The sequence below is a fragment of the Setaria viridis genome, chromosome 5 (assembly GCF_005286985.2).
Source record: "Setaria viridis chromosome 5, Setaria_viridis_v4.0, whole genome shotgun sequence".
Taxonomy (NCBI): domain Eukaryota; kingdom Viridiplantae; phylum Streptophyta; class Magnoliopsida; order Poales; family Poaceae; genus Setaria; species Setaria viridis.
Genome location: NC_048267.2, coordinates 38,619,717 through 38,638,082, shown reverse-complemented (window position 1 = coordinate 38,638,082; position 18,366 = coordinate 38,619,717). Strand labels below are relative to the sequence as shown.

At 44.8% G+C, this 18,366-nt stretch overlaps 3 protein-coding genes across 7 annotated transcripts; 2 read left to right on the top strand and 1 right to left on the bottom strand.

Annotated features, from left to right (window-relative positions):
- The first annotated feature begins 94 nt into the window (after positions 1-94).
- On the top strand, positions 95-2,921 carry LOC117858538 (putative glucan endo-1,3-beta-glucosidase GVI). Its single transcript, XM_034741619.2, has 2 exons — positions 95-788; positions 1,676-2,921. The coding sequence occupies exons 1-2, from the start codon at positions 731-733 to the stop codon at positions 2,659-2,661; spliced, it is 1,044 nt and encodes a 347-aa protein (XP_034597510.1). The 5' UTR covers positions 95-730; the 3' UTR covers positions 2,662-2,921.
- Positions 2,922-8,414: 5,493 nt separating this feature from the next.
- LOC117857884 (uncharacterized) lies at positions 8,415-11,854 on the top strand. Its single transcript, XM_034740781.2, has 2 exons — positions 8,415-8,817; positions 10,425-11,854. Exons 1-2 carry the CDS (start codon positions 8,754-8,756, stop codon positions 11,396-11,398), a joined length of 1,038 nt encoding a protein of 345 aa, XP_034596672.1. The 5' UTR covers positions 8,415-8,753; the 3' UTR covers positions 11,399-11,854.
- Positions 11,855-12,419: 565 nt separating this feature from the next.
- LOC117857885 (DNA-(apurinic or apyrimidinic site) endonuclease, chloroplastic) lies at positions 12,420-17,495 on the bottom strand. Of its 5 annotated transcripts, none has more exons than XM_034740784.2 (8): positions 17,354-17,495; positions 15,703-16,015; positions 15,421-15,528; positions 15,192-15,329; positions 15,057-15,104; positions 14,760-14,840; positions 13,144-13,297; positions 12,420-12,866 (listed from the first exon to the last, which is right to left on the bottom strand). In XM_034740784.2, exons 1-8 carry the CDS (start codon positions 17,395-17,397, stop codon positions 12,745-12,747), a joined length of 1,008 nt encoding a protein of 335 aa, XP_034596675.1. In that variant the 5' UTR covers positions 17,398-17,495; the 3' UTR covers positions 12,420-12,744. The 5 variants fall into 5 exon arrangements, with proteins under 5 accessions (XP_034596675.1, XP_034596676.1, XP_034596678.1 ...); XM_034740785.2 differs by having other exon boundaries at positions 17,350-17,467; XM_034740787.2 differs by having other exon boundaries at positions 17,346-17,460.
- Between the last annotated feature and the right edge of the window lie 871 nt (positions 17,496-18,366).

Genomic DNA, 18,366 nt, shown 5'->3' with positions numbered 1-18,366 from the left:
GCTTGCTCTGGACTGCAGAAGAAATGTTGCGGGTGATGATTTATTGATGTGTACTCCAATGCTTGTAGATCTAGTGCCCTAAACATGTACTCCTCCAAGTCGGCCCAGATGTTTTAATCAAGCTACACGTACATCCTGAGACAGCATAACCCAAATAAGGCACTATGATTCCTAACCCGGTAAATCTAAATCTACATGCTCGGCAAATCTAAATCTACATGCACTAATATTTTCCCCCCGAAACCTAGCCTGAATGGTAAGATTGGTTCCAGCAGAATCGCATCCCAAATCATTGCCCATAATAATGGAGTAAGTTTTTCGTCGAAGCAAGCACAATAAGCAACCGACCCTGCTGAATTTGGAGGCAGACCACACGAACGGAAAGTCTACGCGGTAGCCCAAGCACTTTCCCGCCAGCGGACGTGCGGTTTCCATCACTGCCATCAACTGATGATCAACCGCAGCGCGACTCCCGTGAGGCCGTGACCGCGTAGACGTTGAGGGCTTGAGGCCGTGCTGCTCGGTGCCCCTGCGACATGGACCCGCGCGGGCCTCTAGGGGTCGTGGCTGATCGGTGGTTGCCGGGTCTCGCAGATCGAGCCCCCCCTGAGCCCTGGCCCTTATATATTGAGCTCCATGAGGATCAGAAGGAAGCAAAGCGATTTGCAGAGGAGCTCGTGCCGCTGCGACTACGAGCCTCAACCCTCAAGGGCGTAGCCGTCTAGTCGAGATGATGAGTGCCCTGTGGATCGCCGCCTGCAGCTTGCTGCTCCTGTCGTCGTCCTCAGGTGAGCTAATCTCTTTACCGGTCGATCGCTTGATTGCTGCTAGATTACGGTGGTTTTCTTACATGGGCGTGTGAGGTTGGCTTTTATTTGGTCCCTGATTACTGGTCTGTTTACGAGTTTATCTTTGTTTACTTGTTATACGATGTTGATTGATATGCATAGCTGTTTTCAATTTTTCATTGCATGCCGCCTCGAGATCGTTAGTCCGTTAATAACCCTTCACAGAAACCTAAGAACAGGGCGATGGTTGTTACATTACATAGGCTAAATCTTTTCATAGATGATAGACCTTGGGTATGTCAGGTGTTCTTATAGTTTGCTTTATGTTTCCCTTTGAACGGGAGGAACAGGGGTTCTGCCGATGCATTGAAGATTACTGTTTTGCTTTATCTAAGCCTTTTTGTTTCACGGGAGCTGTGGCAAAGCTCCTATCCTTTTTGCCTTCCGGTTTCTCTGGCTCTGCCGTTATATTTTCCTCCCTACTATTTCTGTTCTGCGTATCTGTCAGAAACCAGCATGTTCACTTCAGCTTATTCAACCGGCTTATCAGCCACCAAACAGTGTTTTCCTCTCACGACAAATCAGCCATTGGAGGTGGGGTTGCTATCTCTCTGTTTCGTCTTCACGTTAATCATACAAGTTAGGCGGGATTGGTTTCTGTACATGGTTTCTTGATGCAGAGATTTTCCCTGTCAGTCTGCAGAGATTTTCCCTGTCAGTCTGCAGAGATTTTCTGTCCTGTTTCATCTGTGATGATAGTGAAGCATCATCGAAGTATAGACCCTCTTGAAGAGGCGACCTAATGTTAGGTCGTAATGTCGTATACGACAGTACACGCATTAAAGTGGTGATAGTTACTTTAGCATCGGCGTGGTCTCTACTTGCAGGAGTTGAAGGCATCGGCGTGAACTATGGCATGATCGCCAACAACCTCCCGTCCCCGGACAAGGTGATCGCGCTGTACAGGTCCAGGAACATCACCGACGTGCGCCTCTTCCACCCGAACACCACCGTCCTCGCCGCGCTCCAGGGCTCGGGCCTCGGCGTCGTCCTCGGCACGCTGAACGAGGACCTCGCCCGCCTCGCCTCCGACGCCTCGTTCGCGGCGTCCTGGGTCCAGTCCTACGTGCAGCCCTTCGCCGGCGCCGTCCGCTTCCGCTACGTCGCCGCCGGCAACGAGGTGATCCCGGGCGACCTCGCCGCGTACGTCCTCCCCGCTATGCGGAACCTCGAGTCCGCGCTCCACGCCGCGGGGATCGCCGGCGTGCCCGTCACGACGGCCGTGTCGACGTCCGTGCTGGGTTCCTCGTACCCGCCGTCGCAGGGCGCCTTCTCGGAGGCGGCGCTGCCGACAGTGGGGCCGATCGCGTCGTTCCTGGCGTCCCGGTCCACGCCGCTGCTCGTGAACGTGTACCCCTACTTCGCCTACGCGGCCGACCCCTCGTCGGTGCAGCTCGACTACGCGCTCCTGGAGCCGGCCTCCGCGGCGGCCGTGACGGACGGCGGCGTGGCGTACACCAACATGTTCGACGCCATCGTGGACGCGGTGCACGCGGCGCTGGATAGGGTGGCCGGCGCGCAGGGGCAGGAGGGCGTGGAGGTGGTGGTGTCGGAGACCGGGTGGCCGTCGGGCGGCGGCGGGGCCGGCGCCAGCGTGGGGAACGCGGCGGCGTACGTGAACAACGTGGTGCGGCACGTCGGGAGCGGGCGCGGCACGCCGCGGCGGCCCGGGAAGGCCCTGGAGGCGTTCATCTTCGCCATGTTCAACGAGAACGAGAAGCCCGAGGGCGTGGAGCAGCACTTCGGGCTGTTCCAGCCGGACATGACGGAGGTGTACCACGTCGACTTCACGGCGGCGGGGTCGTCGTCCTAGGCGATCACATAGGCCAAGGATTGGTGGCTTTATTTTGCATGAGTTATTAGTAGTAGAGGTTAGTCGCAGTTAGTACCAGTAGTATATGATTTTATATTGGCGATCTTACAAAAAAATTTATGTTCCATGCATGTGAAACTACTGGTTGCACAAACTTTGGTTTCGCTTTAGATAACACCATACACAATGTACGTTACACAAACTTGTTCCCTTTCACCCGAATGAGATGCTGAAACGCTGCGGATGAGCTTTGGTTGGTATGGGCCTTTGCATTAAACGGGCTGGGCCTAGTATGGGCCACGGGCTGCATACTTGTTCTCACACATTTCCTTCCAGCCCACCAAGCGCTCTCAGTTTTGCACGGTTCCACCCGTACGTACCTCTGCGTGCGTTCGAGCGTGCACAGGCTTTGCACGGCTGTGGAGGCGATCCATCAAACCCCTGCGTGACAGCGTGAAGCTTCACCGTTGCTCGTGTCAGCTCATCCTTACAACTGATGAGAGAACAACCGTATTGCCCATCAGTTCTTCCTACTGGACGGTGGACGCCCTTCTGAGTTCTGACGTCTGATGAATTAACCCACGAGTACAACTCAGCGCCTATGGCCATCATCGGTACGATCAGGCCGCGAATGGGCGGCGGACAGCCGAACGAAGCTTGCCGGGAGCTCTGCCCACTGCCCGCCGGCTGCCACCAAAGGCTGCCGCGCCGCTCGTTTCGAGGCAAGTACCAAGTGCAGTCGACATCCCCGGCTTTATCGGGACCCGGGAGGCGTGCTCGCGAGCATCAACCGCGGGGTCGGGGACTACGGACCCGGGGCCTCGCGAGTCGCGAGCATCAACGGCCGGCTTTATCGGGATTCTAGCTCAAGTTTTATAATTTAGCATGACGTGGCACTAGTATCAAACACACTCTTAGGGGGCGTTTTCTTCCACTGACTTATTTTTAGCACGTATCACATCGAATATTTAGATACTAATTAGGAGTATTAAACTTAGACTATTTACAAAACCCATTGCATAAGATGAATCTAAACGGCGAGACGAATCTATTAAGCCTAATTACGCCTAATTAATCCATCATTAGCAAATATTTACTGTAGCAACACATTGTCAAATCATGGACTAATTAGGCTTAATAGATTCGTCTCGCCGTTTAGATTCGTCTTATGTAATGGGTTTTGTAAATAGTCTACGTTTAATACTCCTAATTAGTATCTAAACATTCGATGTGACGGGTGCTAAAAATAAGTCAGTGGAAGAAAACGGGGCCTTAGCTAGCGGATGATTCAGGACATGTGTGGTTGAGAAGTAGTTTGTCATGCATTCTCAAGGTCAGTAACGTTAGTTGTTAACTAGAGAGCACACATGACCATATGCAGGGTTGCGCATGAGCAATTGACGGTGTTTGGATACCCCTTGCTAAACTTTAGCAGCTAAAGTTTAACAACTTTTAGCTGCTAAACTCCCAAACACCCTTGCTAAAAATTGCTAAAGTTGAGTTGCTAAAGTTTAGCACTTTAGCAAGTTTTTAGTTGCTAAAACTTACTAAAAGGTGGGGTGGACACCCTTTGCCTCTCATTATTGCTTGTCTGGTTAGCATTCATTAAGGGCAAACATGTCTTTATCCACCTCATTAAATGTTGTTTAGCAAAGGTATCCAAACAGCCTTGACTAAATTTTAGCAACTAAAATTTAGCAACTTTTAGCTACTAAAGTTTAGCAAAGGTATCCAAACACCCCCGAAATAGTTAGGAAAAGAAGTTCAGTCCAAGATATATCCGTGTAGATCAAGCGAATAAGATTGTTGCACGACTAACTAGTATGAAAACTATGACCGATTAAGATTAGGCGTGTCAATCTTAGTCTTAGATATATCTATGGAAATATTTGTTGTCATTAACTTTTGGTCACGACGTTTGACCATTCGTCTTATTTAAAAGATTATGCAAGTGTGATGTACTTTATCATCAAACATATTTTAATAATGATTTATATTTTCATATATTTGCAATATATTTTTAAATAAGACGAGAAACGTTTTCGATATGAACGGAGTATTACGCAAAGCACAGCTGGGCTCGTGCTCCGGGATTTCATCTCTCCTATCTGTTCGTGCCACATCAATTCCCAAAATGGTACAGAAACCGCACGCGTACGGGTGAGCGTGCAACTTGCAAGCGTGTGGAAGTGCCTGAACACGGCCCCCTTTTTGGCTCTTCGTCACATCCGTATCTCACTGCTCCAGTGCAGGCCTATAGGCTATGGATGAGTACGGGTCTACAGCATCCACACCCCTTGTTTACTTCCCTCCAAACTCCCAACTTTGACACTATGTAAAAAGAAGATTCCCCATCACATCAAACTTGCGGTACATGCATGGAGTACTAAATGTAGACGAAATCAAAAACTAATTGCACAGTTTTGTTGTACTTTGCGAGATGAATCTTTTGAGCCTAATTAGTCAATATTTGGACAATAATTCACAAATACAAACGAAACGCTACAGTGTCGCATTTATGGCAAAATGCCATTGTCAACTCGCCTTTTATGCCAGACCAGGTATGGTGTTTCAACGAACTTTTTTCGAGGAGTTTCGTAGTCATTAAATTTTGTATAATTTTACTGACTTCTCAAGATTATTTATGAGAAGAGTTTCATCAGATATGAAAGAAGTTCCATCTCCGTAACACTCTACTAGTGTAGTTATCTAGTTCTCGATCATGATAACTGTATAATGAAATTGTGCACTGAGACTGATCTAACCTAATGGGTGGCAAGGCAAGCAAAGCAGTTTGGAACGTGAGAGTTTCACGTTGATGTTTACATGTGTAAAATGCTGGCTAGCTCCACATTTCAAAATCGAACCGTGCCTTTTGTGTAGCTCGTTTTGTTTTTCTTGAAATGGTCCATCGATGACACTGCTGCACTAAATCTCTTTGTATTGCATAGAACTGAGCAAATCTCGAGTCAGACTGAGCTTGGGTCGGGTTGGCAAAAAAGCTCGATTTTTTTCAGGCTCAAAATCTCCGTCCAAACCCGCCCATTAACTCTATCGCGCTAATAAAATCCAACCTAATTAGGGCTGGATCGCCCATTATTTTCTAGTGTAAATTTAATTCATTTTATTATACGGGTTGGGCTCGAGCCCGTCCATTTTTTTCGTGAAAACCAGCGCCACACCCGGTCCTAAATGAGTGTCGGGCCATGCTTAGCCCGTCTGGCTCATGTTGAGCCGTCGGGCTGGGTCAAGCCAGACCTATTTCGCTCACATCGCAGTTCGTTGTGATTGTGAACAACCGAGATAAATCACAATTTTCTTTAGCTTTACGATGTGCAGTTCTCAACAAGTCAGCAAACCTGTTACTGATAACCCTCGAGGGGGAGCGGGGACCCAGCTTATGATGGAGAGCAATGTGGACATGTTCGCTTCAGCTTATTTAGCCGGCTTATCAACCACCAAACAGTGTTTTCCTCTCGTAACAAATCAGCCATTTCAGCTTTTCAGCCGACTTATAAGCTGAAGCGAGCACACGTACAGGGAGTCGAGGACCCACGTTGTTTATTGTCTATCGGTAGCCTACTTGCCCATAGCAATTGTACATTTGTGGTACCTCATACTGACATACGGCCGTGAGTGAAAGAAACAGCTCGGCTGGTCCAGCGAGGAAAAAGAGCCAGGAAAGCTAGACACATGGCCCAACCTACGGCTTTGATGTCTGTCGCATCACATCTAGTCTTGTCAGAACAAAACTAGAGGAAAAAGAAAGCAAGAACAAAGAAAATAAAGATTTTTCTATTTTCTAGATGAATCTCGAATTAAGTTCTACTATGGCCGTCCCAAATTACACGCTACCTATATATTATTTTATGTTTACATACCTAGAAAAATTAAAACTACGTACTCCCTCTATTCTCTCTATAATGATATTTCACCTTGATACAATAACAAGAAAAACAAACCTGCTTATCATCTGATAAATGCAAACCAACCTTTTCTCATTAGCCCTCCAATGTTTGCCTCAACGACTCCTCGTTATCTATGCAATTTATTGCTGCGGCCCCACATCAATGGCAAATAGGACTATCATTTGTGAAAATTTGATTTTTGAAAATATCTCTATCAAAAGAGAATGGGGGAGTATAATTTAAAACGGAGAGAGTATTACTAAACGTTGTCTAACTTTACTTTTGATGAACTTACCTAACATTTTTTTTTGCAATAAACCTCGTCTAACATAGACCTTTGGATGAAATTACCTAACTTGTGTACAATTTTTAGGGTTTAGAAAAATATTTTGGTTTTTAAAAGCTATAAGGCTTTTGAATGACACAAATCTTGTAGTTTTAAGAACCCTATCATTGCTAAAATGGAAGTCTTTTGATTTCTTTTTATCTCCATTCATAAGCTATTTTAAAATCATGGTCTTAACACTATATTTTTTTATACCCTGACATCCAATAATCATTTGCCAACATAGGACTAATATCTCTAAATAAGTTAGTTAAGCACCATAGCTGCTTGCCTTCGTATGACATTGTTATCCTCCTCCGTCTGTCTCACACTCTCACTGCTATCTAGCATTGTCAATGTCGTCCTTGGACCTTGGCCTTCTTCATCCTCCTCCTCCATTCACAATTGCTAGTATGGTTGGTTATATGTTTTGCTGCTATCTGCCTCTCCTTAGTAACAGTTATTGGTGTTCTTATTTTCTATCAAAAATCTTGCCAGTATATATGATTCCAATATTTTTAATTACTTTTATAATGTTAGACTCATGCCATCAATTTTATAAAATTGCTCCACGTACCAATCCTAATGCCTCACGGAGTGAAATAACTTGAAATAAAGCAAATAGCAACTTTGTTTGACATCCTTCGCTCATATTGCATTACACGAATGGAATGTTTATTCAGGCAGCTACTAACAGAGTTAAGAATGGGGTAAACGGAAGCTTCATTTTCAAAAAGCGGTGGTAAAATCGTAAAGTGGAAGAAATATGAGGGTAAAATTACAAGGGGTTCAAAATAGGGGCAAGAACACACTCCCAATGTTTTATTTTCTCAAAAAACCTAGAAGATACCAAATCATAGTTTTTATGTTTAAGCAAAGGTTCAATGTTTGATATAAGAGGACAAGCTTTATTTTAGCTGTATGCTTTTTCAGTCAATAAATCTAGATTGTCGGACCTAATTGATGTCTCTTCATCTTCTCCAACTGCACATCTTTTTCGCTCTTTTTTTCCGTCCAACTACCTTATCTTCGACGATATGGAAAGCATTATATCCACTTGTATTGTCTTCTATTGTTACTATTATCTTTATTTTTTATTATCTTCTTCAATCATCACCTGTCACTAGCATCCTATTGTTTGTATCGTCCCTGCCACCTCGCGTCCTTCTTTTTCACACCCTGTCCTGTCCTCATGATACCCCGTATTAACGCCTCCCCTCTCATCTAGGACTGAGATTTAGAATGTGTAAAAAAAGGTGGTAGAAAAATATAGCGAAAATAGCAAACAACCACGATTGCCATATGCAACTTCCACAGGAAAAAAAAAACAGTGGATTTTCAGCGGGTCAAAAACAACAGGCGAAGGTCAGAAAAGCCCAAACCCACAAACGGATATCCCAGCGGCAGAGAGCTCTCGTCGGCGGTAGACACCTGTCCCCGCAGAAACGTGCGAACGCATGATAAAAATCCCTGCTTTTTTCAGCCTTTTTTAATCCCCTCCTTCCGCTCCTCGGCGCCGGCCGCGGGCGAAACCAACGACGCCACCCAAACCGGCAAACCACCGCCTCCTCTCCTCGCCCCTCCCCTCCCCGCCCGCCCCCGCCTCCCTCCCGCGGGCCGCGCTCGCGTCCCTTTCGCCGGTCGCCGACTCGTTCCCGCTCCCACTTCCCGCCGCTTCAGCCGCCGACTCAACCGCGCCTTTCGGGTCGTTCCGCGGGTTCCGTTCGCGCGCGCTGCGGTTCCGGGACTTCCGGCCCCGGCCGCTTCGCTGTGGAGCGAGTCCTGTTGCGGGGTGCGGGCGCCGTTCCCGCGCGTTCAGAGGTGGGGGTTGAGGGAGGAGAGGTCCCCGGCGACCGTCCATGGCGGAGAGGCGGCCGATCTACAGGGAGCCCGGCAAGCCCCGGCGGCCCCCGCGCTCTCACGGTGCGTTCCTCGATCGCTCTCCGTCCTGTTTATTTGTATCCACGCATCGCGCCGTTCCTCGGCTTTTGATTTCTGTAGTGGGTTCCTGCGTTGGAATTTCACGGTAATTTAAACTGCGTCCGGGATTCCGAAATAGGTAGCGAATCCCTCTCTTTTCTTGATCTGTGTGTCCCTGGCAATGCTGGCACCCGGCAGCACCTCGTGTAAATTTGGCTCTCGTGTCAGTACGTGATGCCGTTTCTGGTGATGGGTGTGCCTAGGTACATTCTCTATTTCTCAAGGAGGATGCAGCTCTGCTACGAAAATGACGTGCCAGGGTAAGAATCGTTTTTCAGGGAACTCACATTGAATTGACAGAGGTAGTTGGAGGAATTGCACGGAGTCATTTATGTGCGCCACCTCTACCTCCTTCGATTCAGAAAAAACTAACCTGTGGTTGTTTATTGGTCTGTGGATTTGGTGTCTTTCTGAAGCCCAGGTAGTAATTTTGATCAGCTAGTTGATGAGTTTATTTTATATCCTTAATCATCCCCATTTTATAACGCGTACTCTTAAGGTGAAGCTATTCCATTTTTTTTCTCAAACTACGCTGGAGAGCTGCGTGCCATTTCATTAAGGTAGAAAAAGAGAGCACACGATTCTGGTTAGACCCAACTCGAGTACAAAAAACAACCCACACACACCACTCTTAAAGAAAAAACCGACGCGCCACAGCTACATCAGAATTGCAAGAATGTTGACATGATAACGCAATTTGCTAAATTGGTTCACTATTTGGTAGAAATATTATATGGCGTTAGTATTTTGGTGAGCATTTTATCTTGACAGTTATCGTCGTTTGTGTGCTGACCTACACAGCTGCCAGAGCTTGAATAGGAAACAAATTTGTAAGGATGGTCTCATCTTTAGAAAGTCCCCTCTTTGTCTTCAGGAGCTTGCTAGTATCCTAAATTTCCATCATACATCTGAAAACAAACTATTCTTTTCTCACCTGACATTAAAATCTCTGGATGATCCTTTTGTGATTTGTGAGCACAGTTTTGGGAAGCTGAGATCATGTTTACATGTTAGTTGCTGCTTAGAAAACACATTCCATGCTAAAAATAATGGGAGCCTGCTTTTCAAGCTAAATCAACTGGTGAAAAATTCTCCACTTATTTTGGTCTCTCTCTGAACATGCACTCTGTTTTTCATGCAACCTCTAATCCCTACTTTGGAGATGTCTTACAGTTTAGAAGTACTATATATTTGTTTTGGGATCTAGTTCTATTATTTTGTATCTTGATTTTTTTTCATGTCAGCAATATTTTTCCAGTAACGAAATGAAGTACCCCTAGACTTTTCTGTTAGCATAAATTACTGCCAGCCCTTTTGCTGACCGCCGACTTGTTTTGTTCTGTTATATGTTGCTGCCCTGTTCCCATTGTAGTGTTTCTTCTGATTAGTATTCCCATTGTAGTGTTTCTTCTGATTAGTATTCCCATTGTAGTGTTTCTTCTGATTAGTATTCTTATAGCAAGCCTAGTATCAGGGTGCTGTAACTCTAGGAACGAGCTGAGTTTTTTCCCCTCTGCATAAATTAAGCATCCTTTATGTGTGATTTTCAGGCGGGGGAAATTTCTCAGTTCCACTGTGGGAGAAGAAATTTTGCACTGATGCTTGCGCCATCCCCTGGGGTAAACTGTGCGAGACAAAGAAATTGATGTCTCTGTACACAAATGTTGTGGATTGGGAGGACTCAGCTGCATTAGAAGCCTTCAATGATGCAAAGGCGCGCTTCTGTGCTGTATATCATGGTCAACATTGTGATATCCCTTTGCCTGACCCAGACATGTTTATCGATATAGTTAACCCAGATGAATATGTTGATCCTGAATTGGTGGCTGATCTGGAGAAGTCGCGCCGTTGTGCTCCCAGAAAAGATAATGGTATTCCTGATGTCTGGGACTCCTTTATTTTCTCAGACAAGCCAGTTCCAGTTACAGGATGGGGTGACACAGAGACAAGCAATACTGCCGGCCAGCAGCTCTCTGTAAACTGGGACAGTCATTTGGAACAACCCATCGAAGCAAATTCTAAGCAGACCTCTGGAAATTGGGACTGTTACGTTGAGCAGCCCGCTCAAACAATTGTTCAGCAAAGCTCAGGCAATTGGGACGTGTTTGAGGAACAGCAAGGTCAAACAAGCAGGTGGAGGGAGGAGACCAATCCCTGCATCGCCAACTGGAACATGAGAGATGGCAACCAGGATACATGGAAACATGATTCCGGCTGGGGTTCCGCAGCCACTCATACTGATCCATGGGACAACCATCAAGACAGCTATGATGTGCCTGACAGCCAGGGCGTGTCATATGGACACTGGACTCACTGGCGAAGGCGAAACAATGAGTCAGGCAGAAGGAACATCAAGAATAGAGAGAGAGGAGGCCCCATCAGCGCAAAGCCAATGAAATCAAAGTACCAGGCAGATGAGCACAGTGGCACAAATAATGGCTGGAGGCACTGCCGAGTAAGAAATGAGATGCATTATTACTCCTATGAGCAGGCTGGTTATGCCAAGCAGTCGCTAGCTATGTGATTAAGAAGCTATTGGGGTTTGCAGCATGGAGAGAAGATGCCAAGGTACCCCGTACCCCTCTGCTGGCACTTCTCCTGGAGGTGTCATTTATTTTACACCAGGAATAGTAATGGTGGACATCTTCGGATAAGGTAGAGTAGAGCTTGCAGATCATCCTGTAGGTTATGTTCCCTCCTTGAAGCTGCTGTAGATAGTACTGACTACCAGCCTAGTGACAGTTTTGTTGAGCCATTGGCGCCCGTCTCGTGTGTGCGTGTGTATATACGTGTCGAGCTCCGTAGCTTTTGTTTACTGGCTGTACTGCCGCTTCAGTGTTGCAGTAGTGAAAAATGAGGATGATGCCTATTTAATTTATATCTTCCGAGTTGTGAACAAATGTCTTGACTGATTTGTAAGCCAGGATGTTCTGTTCGTAGTGGCAGGAATAAAGGCTTGATAACCTGTCTTGTTCAGCTATCTACATGGCCTGCTGGCTACTTTGATTTCCCTTTCTAATCTCATTTACCCATTTCCTGTGCTCTGTTGTGCGTTGTAAAAAGAAACGGACATGTTCTGGGTCAGAGCAACCGTTGCAGCTTGTAATTCAACTGAGAAGGTGTCTAGTCCTGCGTGATAGCAAATGATTCAGGCATTGTAATGTTGGGTGGATGAGGAAACATGTAGGCATCTGCAATGCTTGTTTTTTATGCCAGTTGCCTAGTTTGCCGCGCCGCTTGAGCTGCGCGCTGTAAGACACAAGAGTTGTGCGTACGTCTAAAAAGCTGGATGCGACCAAAAGTTGTTCTGAAACTTCTCCTGAACCTACCTGATAAGCCTCAACAACAAAGCAGAGTAACCTGTCTGAGTCTGACCAGCTGTTTGTTACATGAATAAGAATTCACAAAAGCAAGTTTCGAATAGCAACGCCGTGTGCAGCATAATGCGGAGGGTTTCGGTCATAGGAGGGCTAAGCAGTAAGCAGACCCATACTCTGATCATATATATTCGTGATCAATGCATGAGCAGTGAGCACGTAGAGATATTAAGTTTTGCACAGATTTCATTCTCAAGAAAAAAAAACACATATGTCACTGTTAATTCATGATGCAAACTTGAGAAGCAGCGGACACGAAAATGAAATTTGTATTTGGTTATCCCAAAAACATTAACAAATCGCACCACGTAGAAAACCTTCCGAGTTCACGAAAACGAAGTGAATGGAGCGTACTACCTCCACAGGTGACTACGCAAAGGTATCACCACCTGACGTCGAATATTTCCAGCCCGGACAAGCAAATTCTGTACAAGTCTTTTGTCGAGGAGGATGCTATGTTGTTTAGTCTTCAGTTGAGACACGGCATCAGTGCCTACAGCTTCAGCACAAGCCCAATTGGACTATGATCGCTGAACGATACATCTGGTAGAATGTACGAATCATGGACCTTGTCCACAATAGATTCTGACGCGAGAAAGTAATCCAGTCTCCAGCCTGTTAAATGAAGTAAAGATGAAAACATGTCATCCTACATTTCCAACAAGGAATAGAAAAACACTAGGAAAAGAAGCTTTACTAGTAGCAGGGTAGCCTATTACTAGTAGCAGGTTGTTCAAAATAATAAGGATTGATCATTTGATCTCAAAATAGTGAGGCCTAGGGAATTGTTCCTTTGTTGTGGATTGATGATCTCAAAAAGAAAGGACAGGGGATGCAAAGGCGACAACATCTATGGAATTAGGTTGCATGCCAATCCGATACAGCACCATACCTTTGTTGGAAATGCGCTGGTTTTCACCCCAGAAGGTGTAGGCCACAGCATTTGGGTGCTGTTTCCGGAAAGTATCAACGAGGCCTTTGCTTGTAAGGTTCTCCTCAAATGACCCCCTCTCTTCAATTGTGAAACCTGCAGCCTCAGTTTTTGCCTGAAACAAAGCATTGAGATAAGTCATCATCCACCTAAAGGCTACAGCAAGGGACTGGTGTAACAAGAAAGCAAAACGAAAGTCTAAAGGGAATTCTGAAATAATAGTAACTGATTTGCGCTCGAATATTATCCTAATGAGAATTTCTTTTTAAGAAACTTTTAGCAGTAGTGCACATATGTGGTGGAAAACTGACAAGTACAAGGTCATGTTTTGATGTCAGGGTCTGGACTTGACAAAAAACACACATGAATTTATTATATCATTCAATAAACTATTTCAGAGCTTTCTGTTATATTTTTCACAAATAGCAGTGGAATGCTCATGGACAGGTCTCAACTCTCAAAGCATTTCAGAGTACGTGTAGAGAGTTAATGTTCTTATCTGATTCCGAACAAGGCGAGATATATGTTTTATTTTATCTGGATTTTCCGTTACTTTGAGAATTGAGGAACCATACATGGTAGAGGACAAAAATGTCAAGAAAGAAAGCTCAAAAGGACTTCACAAGGCATTCTTTCATATTTAACTGCACTGCAAGAGAACTACAAGTAGACAGGGTAGAAGAGCCTAAACAAAAACTTTCTGACTCAACAACGTATAGCTGCCTATATATCTTTGCATGATAGAACAAATCTTACGTGAAAATGTGTACCAAAAATAGGTGGCATTTCCCCTCAAAAATAAAAGAAGGAACATGTGGCATTTCCCCTCAAAAATAAAAGAAGGGACATAGGGTCAATCCTATAAATCCCTGAAAAATTACTAAGTCTGAATACAGTGATAAATAGCTAACTTTGGCCCAAGATTATGAGGAATTTTACATGAACACTTTGAACAATTTCACTCAAAATGGGAAGTTTGATATATGGTTAATAGCTCCCAGCAGTTCTTGACCATAGAAAATCGAGTTTGGATATTTAAAATTGGAGGCCAAAGATCGAACTATACACAGTTTCAGCATGCACTACATAACTGACATGAGAGTTCTGAAGGTTCAGAATGAACTCGTGTTTTCCCCCTAAAGTTCAGAAATTTTTTATCTGTCAAACTGTTGATCTTTGGTACAAAAGTCATGATCCACCTAAAGGCTACATAAAGTGTTGGACACATTCTTTGGCAAATACCAGAGCAAGAAGGACAAGGCGTCATCATGTGGCTAGGAGTTAGTTCATGATATTTACGAGTTTGTTTGAGTTTGTTTGGGCGCCGGATTGGATTAACTAGACAGCTAAATATTTGGTTAAGTTGTTAGCAAGTTGTTGGGAGGCTGGGAGCTTTATATGTATGAGTCATGGCAGAACTTTTGAGATTAAGCAAAGATAAACCTAAAAGCTCAGAGCCTCCCTCCGGAGGATGAGTCTTGTTTATTGTGCCATTCCCTGCCTAAGCATCCACTAATCTAGCCATAACATGAGGGCCATATAAAAAGAACAGTAGCATGCTCAAATGTTGTGCTTACTTGAGGATTGTGAATGTCAATACTTTGGCGAGCACAGTTGAGATCACCAGCAACAATTACTGGTTTGGAACATTCCAGTTTCTGCAGACCAAAAGGCATACCTCAGTTGCGCTTTGAAAAGTAATATTTCAATGAAAACATTGTGAAGTTGGAATATGAGATACGATGTAGAACAGCGGAAAAGCATAATACCAATTCCCCAATGATATAAAAAGTGAACAACGAACTAGTGTGGATCTACAACACATGTTTCTAGGTGTCAAATGGAAAATGACATGGAAAGCTGAGTGGATGCACCTTTATGAAGTCACTAAAACACAAATCCCAGTCATTGACCCTGTAATTCTGAAGACAGAAGAAAAGGGAAAATGCTATAGTGTTAAAGAAGCAGTACAGCATAAATAAAAAATACAAAGGAAGATCAGTTTTTACCAATCTTTTTAAACCACGTCCAGAATTTGGGATGTAAGCATTGATCAAGTAAAACCCATCAAACTCCAAAGTAATAACCCTGCCTTCCTGATCGTGGGCGGGTATGCCAATTCCATACTGGACAGAGATTGGTTTTACCTGTTAATGTAATGGAAGAAGGTTAGATCTACTAATTTTTATGGTTAGTATAAAAGTGAGGTGCTGGGCATTAACCACAGCAAGAACATGCCCGTGAAATCACTGCAGTTCCTGAGTAACCGAGCCTTGCGACACTGCATGACCAATAGCTGTTATCGAAGTCTTGTACCAGGTTCTTAAAATGGTCAACATTGCCCTCCTGAAAATAGAATAAAAACCTGGTCATGACATGGACATGTGCATCTTAATAAAAGACCACTATATCATGCTGGGCCATGAAGAAATCTTGTGTTCACAATGAAGCAATCCACAACCCATCAGAAAAACAGAAGGAAGCTGTATATATGAAGAGAGTAGAAGCACCAAGACTTGCCTTCAAGTGTGTCTCTTGAAGACACAGGACGTCAAAGTTCTCCCGGCCGAAAAGCTGATCTGCAGAAAATCCAGACTCTACCACAGTTTGCAGTCCATTAACATTATAGGACAGAATCTTCATAGAATTGGTATCACTGCTAAGCGGCGGAGGCCTCATGGTCCTTGGATTGTACGCAAACCATTGAGGTTTCCTCTCTCTGTGGCTAAGGCGAGTCCAAGGCTCAGAGCTCCGGCCGTGATATCCACGCTGAGAAGCTGTCCTGCTCATGTTCGACACGATGTGCTTGATTCCAGGAATCAGGCAGCCACGACTGCAGAAACAAGAGTTCAGGAGCTAGATATTTCGCTAACTTGTCATATGAAGTTGAACTTAACTTGTTTGCCAAAGCCAGGAACATTTTCATCAATGATCAAGAATACATCCCACAAAAAAAAGGTCAAGAATAGAAACAGAAAATAAAAGATAACCTAACCTTAATGACAAGTGAAATATTTCTAAGGAGTTGATAAGGAAAATTCAAGTTGAAATTGTTGCTAGGTCCTAAGTTTGAACAATGTGATGTATGCAAGGAGGATCAATGAAGAAAATTCCATCAATGAAAACATAAGGAATTTGCTCATGCCAAAGATGCATTGTGTATCTGACAAGGCTAACGTGCAGATAAAACAACAATGTAGTTGACCCTTCTTAATGAAATGCTTGCACAGGAAAATTCTCGAAAAAACAATATAGGTATCAGTTGTTCTGGAAATAATACTGATCTGAAATCAAGCGATTCTACAGAAGAATCCTGTGGCGAAAGGCAATTTCATACTTAACGTCTTAAGCCCTCGGAGAAATTTGAACAAATGCAGCACTGATCAAATAAACTACTACTCAGACACACATGTTCTGCGACCAAAGCTGCACATCCACTACCGAGTCCCCCCAAACAAGAACACACGACCTCATCAAAATTACGCCTCCGATCGGCATCAAGCGGTGGAGGGGTTTCATCACAATTCACGGTGGGGTTTGATCTCAGTACCCTTACCAAATCCAAAATTTACACGGTTTCACACCCTCACGCAGCGAGAAAGAAAGAAATCGCTTCTACTTTTAGTTAGGCATCCAAGGCAGATACAGAGAAAATCCAGCGCCATTGTTTCCCATCCAGCATTCACGGATCATCCAAAAAGAAAAAAGCAAGCAAGCAGTCGCAGAGAGACGCACAGCCGGGGATTGGCGCTAATCCCCGCCGTCTTGCCGATGATCCCGCCGATACGCCGAGCAGGTGGATTTTTACCTAGGTCTTGTTAAACCCGCGGGGCTTAACCTGTGGGGATCCTGGCGGAAGCGGCTCGCAGATATTTGCAGGCCTCGGCGTTAATCTCGCTGCAGGCCCGGAACCGACTAAGCTCGAGGATTACGGCCTCCCGCGTTTTGTCTCACTGCTACATGGGCCCGTGTTACCGAAGTTCATTAAAACGGCCCGATTTTTATGTTCTGACTTCTGACCAAACCCTGGCCCCCCAATTGAGCTGCCGCTCCTCAGATGGCAGAAGAGCCGAATCGACACAGACCGGATGGGCTGAACCGACCCAAGGGTCGCCAATACGCCATGGGAGAGGAAGGGAGGTGGGGGAAGATAGGCACCGTACTCACGTACTGGTAGAGTCGGAGGAGGGAGGCGCCGCGCACCAGCAGCGGCATCGGTCGGCGAGCGAGTGCGCGGCCGCGAAGGCGCCGCGACGTGGAGCGGTAAAGCCGTGGAGGAAGGAGGAGCTCGGTGTAACGAAGTGGGTGCAAGGCCGGTTCTGATGGGCTGCATTCCAATCCCGGCCTGCCTGGCAAGGCCCGGCGCTTCAGGTAGGATGGCCCATTGGTATGCATCCAATTCTCCCTCTTTTTTGTTCCATCGAGATGAATATTGAAATCAAATCTTATCTTCCTATGTTTGAGATTGGTGCAAACTTAGGATCGGAGCTGAAGTGGAGAGCATCGTAAGCATACATGGTTGTTGGGTGGATCTGGGCACGTGTCTCCATTTGCTTTGCTTCTTCGTATCCTCGTGCCTCCATAATCATTTTGGATTTAAAACTTTGACTTCACTTTTCTCTCAAATCGTAAATGAATGAGATCCAATATGACTATATTTTGTTATATTTTTAAAAATCAACATTTTAGAAGAACTATCTCAACATTTTTAACGGAAAAAAGTTGATGAACATAAAAAAATGTTGAGCTAAAAATTTTTGGTGAATGTAAAAAAATTGAAGCGTGTAAAAAATATTAAGAAAAAATGTTGGTGAATGTAAAAAAAGTTAAATAAAAATGTTGGTACATATAAAAAATGTTGGTGGCAATTAAGATAAACATTATACAAAAAATATTGATGAATGTCAAAAAATATTGATGGATGTCTAAAAGTTAAAGAAAAATATTGTACATGGGCTATTATGAACTTTAAAAATATGTTGCTTATCTATCTTCTAGAATATATATATGAGTCCCTAGATAAAAAGATGATTACATTTTTTTTCGCGTCACCTCAAAACTTGCTTAAAAATCGTTGGCGCGCGTTCGTCGGCAACCATACCAGCGATCGCCCAAATCTGTCCACCTGCCTGACCCACTTTCCCTTTTCATTTTCATCTATCAATCTCAACCTCTTCCTCTCGC